Here is a 15,610-nt window from a genome sequence, read left to right as displayed (position 1 = left end):
ATCAGACTCTAAGGGGCTGTTTGGTTCGGGGAATGTGGGATTCTCATGGGAATGAAATCCACATTCTCCCGTTTGGTTGGCCGAGAATATCATTCCCGGTAATGTTTTATTACCAATAGTGGATTTTTTGGAGTATATTACCGGGAATGTCATTACCCCCTTCCCTTATGTATTGTTGGATTACCGGCGTTTTGGACTAAAATGACCTTAAAAAATTCTTCAAAAATATCATTCTTCTGTCATTGAATAATAAAAATTCTATGAATGTTAAATTACAAATTTATCCTTAAACTATTTTAGATATACAAAAAAAGTCTAATTAAAATTTTATATGAAGTTCAGTGGTTAAAATAAAATTTTACCCTTTCATTAAACCTTTTTATATTTTCAATTTTGTAAAAAAATTATATAAATTTTATGAATTTAATTTTTTTAAAGAAAATATATAAATATTTTTCTACTTGTTAAAAAAACAAACAAAATAAAAACAATTTGGTCAAATATATATTCCAATAATCTTTTATTCTTTTAACCAAACAAGATAATCTTACATTCCTACTAAACCAACCAAACACAAAATACAACATTCTCAGTAATCCTATTTCCTAGTAATCTTTTATTCCCACCGATAATCTTACATTCCGTGAACCAAACGCACCTTAATACTCATCCATCCATCCAATTATATATATATATATAACTTAGTTGATGCCACTGCAGATAACTCTAGTTTTGGTCGATGTTTGTTTTGCATATGCTTCAACTCATGAGTTTGAACCGACCATCTGCTGAGACCTCTTTGTGAATATGCCTCAACGAAATTCCATAAGTTACATAGTATTTACTCATTTTTCTTCTTTTCGGGAAAATAACAGCACTATTCGGAGTTTCAAGATGTACGAAATCTGGAATACTGTGTTAATTTTGGGAGGACAACCTCCATGTTCAAGAATACAACAATCCGGATTACACGATACAGGATTTTACTAGCAAAGTGAGCTTGTTGGGAAGCTCAATGAATGAGAGTGACACTGGTAGTAACAAGTTGAACCTTATGGTATTTTCTAAAATCAAGATATGAAAATACATCAAACATTATGTATGATGGGGTAAATGGTGAATTGGTCGTGTTTACATAGTTTATTGGCATATTGGTGGGTTTATAAAGGATGAAATTGGGGTTGAATTGTGCATATCCAACCTTGAATAGAGAAGAGAATGGAGATTGATAAACCTGAATATGGTGTAGCACTTAATCAACAACCACAAACAAAATTTTCCACTATCAGGCATCGACTGCACGGATCGATGTTACTCGAACTCTGATATCAGTTTCAGATTTTGCATTTGGAAGATCATATCAATGTTCTGATATGTTTCAAACTCGAATACTTTAAAAATGAAAAGTCAGACCGAACTTATCATTATTGTTTATCACCTGGACTCTGATCCTCTCTCCTGATGGTCGATTTGATCCCGTCTGCAACATTTTCTTTCACTGAACTCGATGAGCCTACATTCTCCTCACCTTTACTCTCGTTTTCATTATTTGTGGCACCTCCCATGATCAAATTTATGGCAAGCTGACCCGAATAAAGGAATAAGCCTAGAGAATTGATACCAAAAACAAATGTTGCAAGGTAGCACAATCCATTCACAATAGTCCTGCAAATCAGAAGCTTATAAAGGATGAAAACTACAGACATTTACAGCTAGGAGCTTAATAAAATGAGGAACTAGTTGAAATCTATCTGATTGTTATTGATATCTGACGAACCTGCAAAGCATAAAGATGAAACTTGTAAAGAAAAATGGCAAATAGTATAAAACAGGAAAGGGCGCCACATATATGCTGATAAGTATAAGGTAAGTTCATAGATAAACTGCTCACAAATTCAAAGAGCTAGGCAACTACAAACCGAGAAATTATCAGAAATCGATTGGCGATTAAGAGCTGCCTCAATGGTTGTGGTGAATTTGTAAAGAATAAGAGCAATGACACCAGCAGCTATGCTTCCCAACAATGCTTGAACTGCTGAGGGTGTGGATGACTTGGTATCAATTGAAGTTGAAGCCATTGCTTTCAAGTTGTCTAGTGCCTCTTCCTTCAATGATTTCTGTGCCCCTGATGACCTAAATTGCTAGAGACAAGAAAACTACTCTCTTTAATATCCAACCCTATTCAAAGTTTCAACCTTTAATGGGAAATTGAGGGTTTAAACTCGAAATTCCAATTCAAATTACTAGATAAGGAAAATCCAATTCTTGAAAGTAAAGAATTTGGCAGAAGCAACCAAAAGAGGCTAGGGAAATTTTGTTTTCAGCAAAGTGGATACTGACCAACTCTTTGGCACGCTTAGCACGGCGTCTAAGGGAGCGAAACAGGAAGACCCCGATGGCGCCGGTAAGCAAGACACTGGTGGCGGTTTGGAGGGGAGTGGGGTCATCATTTGTTGCAAAGATTGAAGTAGAAGTGGAAGACGGTGGTAGCTCAAAAGGTCCATCTTCTTCCTCTTCAGCTTCTGCTATGGTGGTCACGGGTCCTTGAGCTTGAATTAATGATGACCAAATGTGCACTTTGTACAGGAGAGAAACGAAAGAAAAAACTGTGTTTTTAGAGAAGGAAGAGTGGGGAAGAAGATGGGTTGAGGAGGGGAGGGCGGGAGAGAAGGGAAGAGGGAGAAGATGACAGGAGATTAAGTTGTGTTTGTTTTTTTTTTTTTTAGAGGTAAAAGGTCTATAGTATATGGATCATATATGTAAGTATATGTAGCAGTAAAAGTAGATCAAAAGTTTACAGTTTGTAAGAAGAAGATTATTTATTTTTTAACGTATGCAAACTGTTAAAATAAATTGAAATATAAATAAATTGATTTTTTAAACTTAAAAGAGTTTTGTAATATTGATATTTAAATAATTTTAGTTTTACAATATTAAAATTTAAATAATTCATACAACTACAATAATAAATTATTTAAAATAAATTAATCCATATTTTAAAATAAATCAATCCATACTAATAAAAATCCATTTTTAAAAAATCAATCCATACAATATTATTAAAAAACAAATATTTTAAAAATCAATCCATACTAAAAATTATTAAAATAAATTTTAAAATAATAAAATACATATTTATAATAATTATTTAAAATAAATTATTTAAAATAAATTATTTATAATAAATTATTTTAAAATAATTATTTTAAAATAAATAACCTTATAAATTATTTAAAATTATTTAATAAAAAACTATATATAATGTTTTTGAAGAGGTTTGAAGATCTTTGAAGACAAACAAACATGTCTGCACCAAGAAAAGTTCGCGCAGACGATAAAAGAGCTTCTGTCTTCTAAAAAACAAACGGTCTGCGAAGCCTAATGTCTACGCGTGGTCTGCGCGACACAAACATAAGAGGTTTGAAGAGGTTGTACAGTAAAAACAAACTAAGTCTAAGAGATGGAAGCATTTGCAGCAGAGGGTTTTTCTTTTAAAGGTTTTAGCTTTAGAGAAATTTGTTTGACATCAAAATCATTTATGGATCTAGATTTGAAGCATTGTATTCTGAAAAATATCTGTTTTATGATTTTATCTTCAACTCGAATTATAAAAATGTCAATCTATTGGCAACTCAAAAATTATTTTATTAAAAATATTTATCTAAACAAAATAATTACAAATACCTTTGGAACATGAACAGTGGGGAAAGAATATATTATCAGTCCTACATGAAAACAAAATAAAAATCTGGGAAACTGGAAAAATTAGATTAGAAATAATAATGTCAAGTTTTGTAATGAATTCTCAGCATTCTTGTCGAACATTAGTGGCAACAGCTCTGGCCCAAAACCTGATTTGTGCCTTCATATCCTCTGCTGAGTTCTTAGTTACACAAGCTGGAAGAGGAGGTGCAGGGCCTTGTACGAGCCATGCCTCGGACAAATATGGCTTCCTCACTTTCCCTTGCTCCAACTCATCTATCTTAGTTCCCTGCAAGCCTGGGAGTATATTAACCACATCAGGGCTCAAATCTCCGTCGTCGAATGTGAATCCCAAGTCCTTGAACCCTTGCAGTTCTTGGAATGCAAGATCACTATGGCTTTTTCGAAGCATCCGGTTCGGATTAAAATGCAGGCCTCTCGTGACCGAGGCCTCGTTCGCGTTGTTAATGGCTTCCACATCTTGGTTTCTTGGTGGTCTACTAGACCTTTGCAAGTTCATTGCCTGCAAATGAAAATGACATAAGATTAAAATAAAATCCACATTGCCAAATTGCAAAAAGATCAGATTAAAAAGGATCAGATTCGTACCTTGCTATGACTATGCCTTGGGGGCAATATATCTGGTGAGTTAGCAATTGCTTGTCGGATCAATTTGCTCATTCTAAGATCATTGTCATTATCCTGAGTTAACTCATTAGTCTCCCTTGGAGAAGGCAAAGAAGGTGTCTTAGTAAGTTACGTATCGAAGATGATTCGCCGCTCGATTTGATTTCATATCTTATGATCCGAACACTTTGTTTCCATATCTGAACTGATAACTGCCTATTCAATTTCATCTTCCCACATTATCCTTCCTTTCTCGAACCTTTTCTTCCCTCCCTATACACGGCGGCAACGAAGGTGCACGAACCAAACCATTGCCGTTTGATCACATGAATCTTTAGCCAAAACATCCTGGTTGAAATTCGGTGAAGTAAAGGATCCGAATAACATCTTAACATCCTCCTCCTATCGAATAAGTTCTCGAAAAACCAGGATTCCTCTAAAAGATCGAGAGCTTCAACTTTCTCCATCATTGCGAACTGAGTATCATATGCAAGAAAAGACAGACAAGCGAGATACTTTTGCATTTTACCATCGTTTTATCATGTCATCTATTGGAGGAATTCGATTAAGAAAAGCCATGTGGGCAAGGTAGCCATGTGCTTTTCGAGATCACAGCTAAGAAACCCAGATTTTATATTGGGATTGGTAGCTGAGCTGAGCTGAGAATTGTGTGTTATATTCATATAAAGGCTATGATATTGCTGTCGTTTTTGACAGCACAGCTCATTTGCCATGTGATGGGTGTTTTTGGTCATGGATTACGAGGAATAAAATAAGAGAAACAATGGCTTTTTTTTGTATAAGACAAACTGGACAACAACTCATTGCGTGTTGAAACTGAAGATTTTTGTTGTTTTTTTTCGGTTGTTGATTTGGAAGTTCAACGATGGTTGGAGTTGTTGGTTTTTCGTGCAGAGATTTCCTTCAATCATGGGCGTGATTTTTGTTTCTTTGGTTTTATCTTTAACTACATTGGAAGCGATCATATGCATCCACACTTTGCAACTGGTTAAAAAAATGATTAAAAATCAAGTTTAAAAAGAATTAAAAGTCAAATATTCTCTCTAGATTCATCAAGAATGAGTTTTGTAATCAACTTCAGTATAAAATTTCCTTCCTATATGTTTCTCAATTGTTTCAATAGTATGCATACTTACACTTTCAATTATATGCATCAAGGCCATATAAAGGAGGGACTCTGATCAGGCTAGGAGAGGCCATCCATCATGGATTCTCTTCATCTTGAGGCTCCGTTTCTGTGAGATCTTCTATCACATCCGTTTCTATCACTCAATGTGCGCAGCTCTTCTATATCGAAGAGTAACAAAGGATCGCAAACGACTCCTTTTGCCTGCAGCATCTTGGGGCAAGCTGATAGAAGAAGAAACGGTCAGGAATGAGAGTGCTGTAGAAAATCAATAATTCCGGTATGAATTAGTAATGTATACCTGATTCGGGGCATTTGACATTGCCATGGTTGGATTCTATGAAGTTCAGAATAGCATTCCTGTCGTAAATGTGCTTGCAGTCCAAGCTGCATCACAAAGGTAAACAAACTGGATGTAGGTTGAAACAAAAGAATGGACACAGAAATATACATCATGATGCATGCTCAAGTTTCTAAACTCAAAACCCCCTAAGAGAAAATATCACTTGAACATAAAAGAAAATATGATTTTTCGCCAGCAACCACTTTTTAAATTCACAATACCTGCGAACTGGATCTGTTAGTTCAGTAATATGCTTTCCGGTGATAGGACATTTAAGATTCTTAATATTGTTCTCCATACTGGTCATAACAATATCCTCCTGCTCTTCACCTGGCATTGGCTGTCCAGCATGATGAACATTCTGCAGAAGATTCACCAACACTGGATATGTAAGAAGCCTCACTTGCATGATGATATACAACAGTTTTATCTATTATCATATTACCACTAAAACTAAAAAAAGCTTAATGGTAAACATTGGTATATGGAGTGGCACATAATATCTAATAACACCGGCGTCCGGCTTTTAGTTCAGCGGTTCTTGACATGGTATTAGCACCTCCTTCATGAAGTGGTCTATATTCTGATCTACTTACCTCTATTCGGATTGATGCCAAATAATTTTAAAAGTGACTTGATGAGTTCAAAAATCATACCCAGACAGCTTGCTGAAACTGAAGCATCAGGGGATGATTCTGTGGACATGAAGATGAACTAGCCTCGATCTTTTCGAGTGCCGTGTCAATCGACTTCTCAAAATCAGTTGACTGCAGTTTAAAACATGCAAGCAACAAATGACATAAATTCAGTAAATTCACATCTACATAGAACAGTACTAAACCCCAAAAAAAGAGTTATGTATAAAGGAAATATTACTAAATGTGCACCTCAACTCCTGGTTGGTATGCTTCTCCAATGGATCGAAAGGCTGATGAACGATGTAGACAGATTTCACGAGTTTCTACCATCGTAGCGAAAGCAGTTTCTATCTTCTTCACCTACAAAATGAATTCCCAATACCATACTGTATCAGAAAATACTTCGAAATCTGATATCTTTGAACTTTTGGTTTTCAAGTCGCATTTCTCTAAAGCATTGGATATTCTTTTAGCATATCTCATTTCATTCTTCAATGTTACTTTTATTATCCTCTGCAATCAAGAATCTGTAGTAACGACTGATATTACAGCAAACAACCCAGAAATTTGATAAAAGGAAAACTTATATAATAATTTTAATCATCCAGAGCATCTTTCAGGCTTCACTAGAGAAAGTTTAATTCATTGATTCTTTTTCAAATATTCAATACTTCCTTCTTACATAACAAGTACAATGGCTTTAGATTTATGGGTAATGAAGAAAGATAAAACTTATTTGAATCCCACATTTGTCCGCTTCTCTTAACACGTCAAATTAGGTTAATCAAGCAACAAGAAACCAACAAGAACAACAAGAAAGACAGAAACAAACTAAAAATAATATCTTGATTAAGTTACATGAAGTTAATATAACAATACCACGTCAGACTGATTCTCTCTCTCCATGTCCACAGCGATATCCTTAATCACATTCAAGGTTTTCCTTATCTCCTGAAAAAAACAAATCTAACCTTGAAACTTGCTTTGTAAAACAGAACATTTTTTACTTCAATGGAAAGAAAAAGGAAAATAACTTACAGCGACAAACGCTTGAGTATCGGCGTAAAGATTGGCAGCCGCGCGCCTGACTTTTTCATAAGGGTCGTCGGAAGGAGGTTCTGACGACGACGCCATTTTGGGGTTATGAATCGGGCCGGAGCGCAATGCGGGTTACGGAACTGAATTTTTTAGTAACTGTCTAACTGATTTGGTGTGGAGGGAAAAAAAGAGAGGGAAGCCTCGAATATATAATTCCAGAAATCAAAACGCTGCGTTTTATCTGCCAAGAAACGCAATGTTGAGTTCTTTATTTTTAGCCTAAACTACACAAAAGGTCATTTATGTTTGTATATATTTGTGTTTTTAGCACTAATTTTGAAAAGTTTACGTGGTGCTCTTTAACAATATATATTGGCTTAACTATAAAATAAGTGTTAAAACTATAGCATACGAATATGTGCCAAATTGTTTTTTAAATGACTCGGTGTCTAACGTTACAAACGTTGCCACTTTAGGTGCCCGAGCCGTAAACATTGTTAATTTCTTTTGTCAAGTGACACATGTCACGTTCTGGTAATTTTAAAAAATATTTAAAATGAAAAAACTAAAATTTATTTAAAAAACACAAATTTTGAAATAGCCCCAAAACTTTGAAAGCTTTCATTTCAACCCCTAAACACACACTAGCCTCCATCCTTACCGTCGATAAAGCTCCACCCGACCTCACCTTCTTTCAACGATCAATACCTATATAAAATCGCGACCGATCGACAATCCACGATGACCAATCAACATTTTTTACCTTGCGAATCCTATGATGAAAATCTTGATCACACGTGATTTGATGGCCAATATCATCAACTACGGCGGCGAATGACTAGGAGAATAGCAGGGAGTGCGTAGCCGGCGGTGGTCATGGCCAAAAGGGGTGGAGACGAGTTAGGGTTAGGGATTTAGGATTTTTAGGGATTTTTTTATAATTTAAGATAAATTAGGGTTTTTTTATAAATATAATAATTTTTTAATTTTTTAAAAAATAAATAAATTTCAAGATTACTAGAATATGACATTTGTCACTTAATTGGTCAGGGTCTAGACACAGTGGTAACATTTGTAACGTTAGGCACCTGGATCATTAAAAAAATAATTTATGCACCTATTTGTGAAAAAATATAATTTGAGCACTTATTTTATAATTAAGCCTTATCTTTTTATAATTTCTTAGCAAAAAATCAATAAAATTTAATATGTCACGTCAGTATTTTTAACGATGACTTTCGGCAGTAATCATAATAGTAACAAATTAAAATTTTATTGATTGTAATGTAAGTTTTAAAAGTTCAATAATCAAAATATAAATATTCTAAAAGTCCAGAAATTATTTATGCAGTTTATCCAATTTTTAATTGTCAATATATTATTGAACTTATAATTTATTAGCACACGTATGCACAAGTTCAATAAATATTAGATTTTGTTACATTCAAGATGTGATTGAAAAATAATTATATATAAATATATATACACAAAATTATTCAATAGATAATCATAGGGATGTATCAGATACAATAATCTTAATATACGACTAAAAAAAGTCACTACCGGAAATGGTAATATTTTTTTAACATTTCTTGTAAAACGCTACATAAAACATTATTTTTTCTACCTAAAATGTTAATATTGGGCGCTACTTAAAATGTTTAACATTTCTGATAAAGCGTTACCTAAAACATTATTTTCTATCAGAAATGTTAATATTGAATTCTACCGAAAATTAGTTAGTGAAATTAACATTTTCGGTAAAAAATAATGTTTTAGGTAGTGTTTTACCGAAAATGTTAAAAAAATATTAACATTTCCGATAGGACATTTTCTTAGCCGTATATTAAGACTACCGTACAACAGAACTATCCGATAATCATAAATAAAATGTTATATAGTTTGTATACATATTATGTGTTTAAAGCACGAATCGAATGATCTCAGTGATAAAGGAATTGTTGTTATTTTTTGAGGTCCCGGATTCGAACATCAGAAATGTCAGGGGTGAGAACGTTCATTGTCAAATAATTGAGAGTTATATTTAAACAGATATTGTTTTATACTTACCCGAAATTATTAAAAAAATTATCCAAAACCCCATTTGTATAGGACCAATTTGAGGGGGGAACAAGTTGATAGTTTCAGGTTCATGAACATATCCAAAAATATATGTTTTATCCAAATTCAGAGTCAACGGTTTACAGACCAATGTTTTGAAGCAAAAGGGATCAGAAACTTATTCATGATCGTATCCACCTAATATGTTTGATTATTTAAAAAAATATTATCTTTTATATATAAAACAATAAAATATTAATATTAATAATTATATTTTAAATATAATAAACGTACACATAATATTAAATGTTAATATTTTACCCATAAATGAACAGAAATGAATATATTCTTATTTTTATTTCAAAGTTTTAACCATATTCATTTAAAAGCAAAGTTTAATAGTTAATGTTTCCCTATACTTTAGCTGCATGATATTTAGGGTAGTTTAATATTGTTTTTGAAAAGTAAAATTTAAAAGTATCGAAACGAACTGTTAAAAGTATTGTACAAAAAATGCAGTTTAAAATTTAATTGTTTGAAATTGATGTTAAAAAGTGAGTTTTAAAAGATAAAATGTCCATTATAGATATTATATTACAAATTTAAAATATAGTGTTTTAAGTTATATTTACACTTATGTACAAATCGTATCGATTTAAACTATAATAAATTTAAAAAAATTATTATATATGAATTATATAAATTTAAACTATAATAAAATATAAAAAATAAAAGTATAATAAAAATATATTTTATATAAGTAACTATTAATATTTTAATACATAAATCATGAATTTTTATTTATTTTTAAATAATTAAAATAAATTATTAAAAGTAATAAATTATTTTTTAAGGATGTTAATATTAAGTTATTAAAATAAAATATAAATACATAATTTTACGGTTGATTTGAAAATGAAAAAGCTAGAAATCTTAGCTTTGTGGTTGGTTTGAAGCTATCGTTTTCACCGTAATTTTTTTTTAAATTTTTTATCCGTTAGACATTAATTTTACTTGAAAAATAACTTATTGGCTGAATTTAATGATTCAACTAAAATTAAAATTTGAACTAGTTTTTTTACTTGAAAAATAACAACTTGCTTAGCCTCAATTAATTGCTAGTAGTTGTTATTTTCCGAGTCAACTAATGTGTTTAGTTGACTTGGATATGTAGAGGTATTTAAGCGATGTTTATATTATTGTCATAATATATAAGATAATGCGAGTTTAAATATATTTAGTTGTATGAATTAAACGAAATCAGTGATTATGGAACTTGTTGTTATTCCTTAAGATTTTGAGCATTGTATATGTCATGAATACGAGTGTTCATTGCCATATAATCGGGTCTTTAAACATATATTATTTTTTATATTAATCATATTTTATAAAAAATATTTAAATATGTATATATATTAGAAACCTATTTTCTTTGGGTTTTTATTTTGTTTTATTGTATATTTGTTTTTCCTTTATTTTTTTAGTTTTCTATGATAAATTTTTCTATGTCTTTATGATACATTTTCGGTATGTTTTTTGACCATTTAGTCGTTCTTTTCGTTTATTTTTTTAGAGTTGAATTTGACGTCGTCTTGACTAATCAAGATAATACTTATTTGTTATCATGTTGATATTCTTTACTTTAAACCCTCAGATTAAATTTGAATACACAATTTACGTTCTTATATAATTTTTTTCATGATCAAATAGAGAAAGATACCGAGAATGATTGATTACCAAAGAACAATGCATGAATGTCCAAGTGGTATTGTCAAGATGCCACTTGCATTAAGCATTAAAGTTGGTTGGAAACAAAGCAATCTATATAGGGCAAAAGAGGGGTCAATCACTTTGCCAATATGCAGGACAAATTTATCATTATCCCGATAACCAAAAATGGATCGACGGAGTCTACTGGGGATTACTTTAGACTGCATAAGAAGACTGTTCAACTATGTATTTATATATTTATTTATACATACATTGTATTGCATCTTTATTTTAAATTTTCTGACTGTCGAAGGTCTTTCACGGAAGCTGCTCTCAACCTAACGTTGGGGGCAGCCTACTACACTACATCCCCTTACCTCATCGCATATGGGAACAAGATTTTGTTGTTGTTGTTTATTCTTTAAAAAAATAAATTTTTTATATAATTCAAATATTCTTTATATTTTATTAATAATATATTTTCTCCTAGTCACAACTATTTTCTTACAAATTTAGACACCCAGAAAGGAACATGTTATTGCACCGTCAATACAATAAAAAAAGAAGAAGAAGAAGAAGAAGATCAAATTTCCCAGAAAACCAAGCTTAGCTCCAAGTTGACTTATCTGCACCAATCAAACAAGCATAAAGTTCATCAATCTGCAACACTTCATGATCTTCATGGAAGCTCGAGCTCCCCCCTTCTTCACTGGACCCCGTCGATTTGCAGGAAACAAAGTTAAGTTGCTGCTGATGGTTTTGTTGTTGGTGGTGGTGGTGATGATGATAATCTCTTTGAGTACTGTTCATGGAAAACATCATCTCTTGAGCTTTCCTCAACTCTTCTTGGAGATACTTGACATCTTTCTCGAGCCTCCGTTTTTCGGACAATGCGTTGTCGAGTTTCACTTGGAGGGTGCTGTAGTCGAGTTCCAAGCTCTGTGTCTTCCATCGGGCTCGCTTGTTTTGGTACCAGATCGCCACCTGTCTCGGCGGAACGTCGAGCTTGTTGGCGAGCTGAAGCTTGAGCTCAGGCTCAAGCTTCTTGCTGGCACTGAAACTCCTCTCCAGCAACTTCACTTGCTCTTGGTTTAGCCTCTTTTTATTGAATTTTGGGGAATATAGCTTTTGGCTTTGGAAATCCATGGTCTTGAGAGCAAAGAAGGTGAATTTGGGTTGGGAATTTTCTAGTGGATTGACATATATATTCATATAATATATATATATATATATATGAAATTTTGATTAAGCCATTGAAGAAGGGGTCCTACTAGAAAAATGAAAAGGATGTGTGAAGAAGAAATAGAAGAAGAAATAGTCGTTAACTAGGCGGCTTACATATAGCATTCAAGTCATGCATAGGGATGGGATCTTCACGTGGATTGGCCCTACCCGTGCAAATATATAAATATATATATATATATAATATGTTATCTTATGGTATTATATATCATACATATATGATCTCATCAGTACAAACGAAAGCTTGCAGAAAGCAATGGTTTTCAAACTCAAGTGTTGATGTACTGACCAAATCATTTTACTTTCTCAAAAGAAGAAAGAAAAATGAATAAAACGACGTGAAAGTCATAGGGATCCACATGCCTCATTTGGAAAAATATAATAATATTGCATCCAAGTTTGAAAGAAACAACAGAGGAGGGCAGTGGCATTCGTAGTTGTTAACATTTGACCGTCAGCTTGAACAAAATATATATATATATATATATATATATATATATATATATATTTATATGCATATTTGACTGTCAGATTCTCACGATCTGATCAGAGCCGGCGGCCAACTTTGCAACATACGAAAACCATTAGATGCACTTATGGAAAGCCGGAGAGAGAAGTTGTGTTTGAGATTTTGATGATTCAATGACAAAAATAAAATTTAGAACTCTAATAATAATTATGGAAAAGAAAATTGAATTGTAAGAGTAACAGAAAATAAATTAATTTATTTGTAAATTGTATTTTTATTATGCTTAACAACCTATCTAATAAATCCAATAAATTTTAAATAGAAAACATTAGACGAAATGTCAAAATTAGCTCTTAACATTTAAAAATGATTATTTTGACTCTTTTTTTTTGTTTGAGATTTTGGCCCTCATATTTCATTTTAGGGAAAAAAATTCACGTTTGACTAAATAATCATTTTGTCCTTTTTTTTGTCGAGTATTTTGGTCAAACAATTCATTTTAGGGTAAAAAAGGTTCACTATTTTGGAGCATTATTTGTTTGCTAACTAATGGTTCTCATTCACATAAGAGTCTTTTTTTTTGTCTAAAATGAAACATTGGGGGCCAAAATGCTCCAAAAAATTAATGGGGACCAATGTGACTATTTGGGACATTATGCCAAAACAATACCAAATTTTATTAAACAATCAACTATTTACACAAAACAAACATGTCCTCTTTTAAGAGGGCCATGGTTCGATTTCAGCCATCACATTTATCAAAAAATAATAATAAAAGAATAATTATGTGGAAATTTAAAAAAATTAGAAATGCCATGCTAGTATTGTCATTAATTTTTTAATGGTAGGTGATCAAAACAAAATTAAAATGTAATATTAGGTATACTTTTTTAAAAATAAATTGAATAACCAAAATATAAAAGAAGTAATATATGAGTGACTAAATAGATAATTTATTCTTTTTAAGTTATTCGTGTATTTCTCAACTTTGAGGCCTTGGGCGGGTGTCCCAGTCCCTCCCGCTCAGACTCAGCTACGACGCTATATATATGTCATATATATTAAACTATCATAAAATTAAAGTATACATATCATAACTTGTATTTACAATTTGATAAGTGACAAAATTATATATACCATAAGTTTTGTTGTATTTATCCTGTTAGAGAACTTTTATGGCAAGAGAAAACCTATCTTTTTTTTTGAACAATGACAATTAGATTTCATTAATAATAGAATAAATCAAAATTTCAACGCATCAAAATATAGAAAATTTTGTGGAGACAATAATCACCAAAATACTCATACAAAAGTAAAATATTAAACCTAAAGACACAAAGAAAAATAAAATCTTCCGTTAAGAATGACGACCAAATCAAAACCCAATAACCTTCATAAAAACTCTTTGTCTCTATCGAATGAGACGCTTTACGAAATGAGAAAGGAGTGGAGAGCGAACCAAACAATCTGGCAAGCTGTTTCGCTACACAATTCTGATTACATCGACAAACAACCGACAAACCAATAAAAAAATAAATGTTGTGGTGATTTTTGTGCGAGAACCAAAATGACCGTAAATGTATGCAAAAAACGTACCAAAAACCATAAGAATCATGCTACAAGAGCAGAAAACGTGTGTCACAAGAGTAGAGAAAAACGTGTCACAATGACAGAGATTTTTAATCAAAATTAAAAAAGACTCTACAAAAAAGGAAAATAAATGACATAATATAAAAAAAAGAGAACTAATAATCCTCAGCGGTCAGCAACTAATATTAAGATTGGTGTCATCGCCGACTAAACAAAAATAAAAAAGAAAGAAGAAAACGACACAAAGATTTCGAGATGAAATATAACAATCAAAGAAAGACTAAGGATTTCAATCTATCAATTAATTCATTTACACTCTCACAACTAGTATTTTTATTCTTAATGATTTGTTTTGATTAGATCTTGGATTTGATTTAATATCAACTAGGTTTTGGTTCTAGCAAGTTGTTTTCTAGAAAATTTATATTATCATTTATCTAGATATTTCTTAATATTTTCAAGGTAAATTATAAATTTCATCACTGAGCTTTACTCTCTTTTTATTTTGCTCACCGTACTTTAAAAGTTCTCAATTCTCATTGAATTTAATACATTGGTTTTTTTAGTCACTGAACTTTACTCTCTCTCTCTCGCTCTCTCTATCCCATTTTGGTCACGCCGCCGTTAAATGCTTAACGATGTTAAAAATGATACCGTTTAAAAAAACAAAATTTTCACCAAAACGACATCATTTTACATCTATATAACAACTCATTTTAACGTCGTTAATTATTTAACAATTGAGTGACAAAAAAAACTCAACATATTAAGTTAAATGAGAAAATTGAAAATATTTAAGATACAATTAGTAAAATATGAGAGAAAGTAAAGTTCAATTACCAAATTTATAATTTACCTTATTTTTTTTATTAATAATATATTTTTATCTCGTAACATTCTATAAATTTGGTCTCTTCTAAAATTTTACAAGTTTGTTCGTAGTTAAATGTATGCTTCCCATTGAATATTATAAAAAAATAAATTATGATAAGGTAAGCTCGATGATAATAAATGTAAAATAACTATTAAATAAAAAATATAAA

General features: G+C 31.7%; 3 protein-coding genes and 1 pseudogene across 3 annotated transcripts; all 4 read right to left on the bottom strand.

Annotated features, from left to right (window-relative positions):
• Positions 1–1,246: 1,246 nt before the first annotated feature.
• On the bottom strand, positions 1,247–3,695 carry LOC120159193. Its single transcript, XM_039169838.1, has 5 exons — positions 3,685–3,695; positions 2,341–2,737; positions 1,920–2,141; positions 1,752–1,777; positions 1,247–1,665 (listed from the first exon to the last, which is right to left on the bottom strand). Exons 1-5 carry the CDS (start codon positions 3,693–3,695, stop codon positions 1,425–1,427), a joined length of 897 nt encoding a protein of 298 aa, XP_039025769.1. The 3' UTR covers positions 1,247–1,424.
• LOC120159067 lies at positions 3,623–4,693 on the bottom strand. The gene is made up of 2 exons (XM_039169737.1): positions 4,312–4,693; positions 3,623–4,225 (listed from the first exon to the last, which is right to left on the bottom strand). Exons 1-2 carry the CDS (start codon positions 4,381–4,383, stop codon positions 3,806–3,808), a joined length of 492 nt encoding a protein of 163 aa, XP_039025668.1. The 5' UTR covers positions 4,384–4,693; the 3' UTR covers positions 3,623–3,805.
• Positions 4,694–5,553: 860 nt separating this feature from the next.
• On the bottom strand, positions 5,554–7,591 carry LOC120159192 (annotated as a pseudogene).
• A 4,169-nt stretch (positions 7,592–11,760) lies between these two features.
• LOC120159235 (homeobox-leucine zipper protein ATHB-52-like) lies at positions 11,761–12,436 on the bottom strand. Its single transcript, XM_039169874.1, has one exon. The coding sequence runs from the start codon at positions 12,410–12,412 to the stop codon at positions 11,873–11,875; it is 540 nt and encodes a 179-aa protein (XP_039025805.1). The 5' UTR covers positions 12,413–12,436; the 3' UTR covers positions 11,761–11,872.
• Between the last annotated feature and the right edge of the window lie 3,174 nt (positions 12,437–15,610).

The sequence above is a fragment of the Hibiscus syriacus genome, unplaced genomic scaffold, assembly GCF_006381635.1.
Source record: "Hibiscus syriacus cultivar Baekdansim isolate YM2019G1 unplaced genomic scaffold, ASM638163v2 tig00111342_pilon, whole genome shotgun sequence".
NCBI lineage: Eukaryota > Viridiplantae > Streptophyta > Magnoliopsida > Malvales > Malvaceae > Hibiscus > Hibiscus syriacus.
The sequence above is the reverse complement of the archived record's forward strand: the minus strand, read 5'-3'. Positions and strand labels throughout refer to the sequence as shown.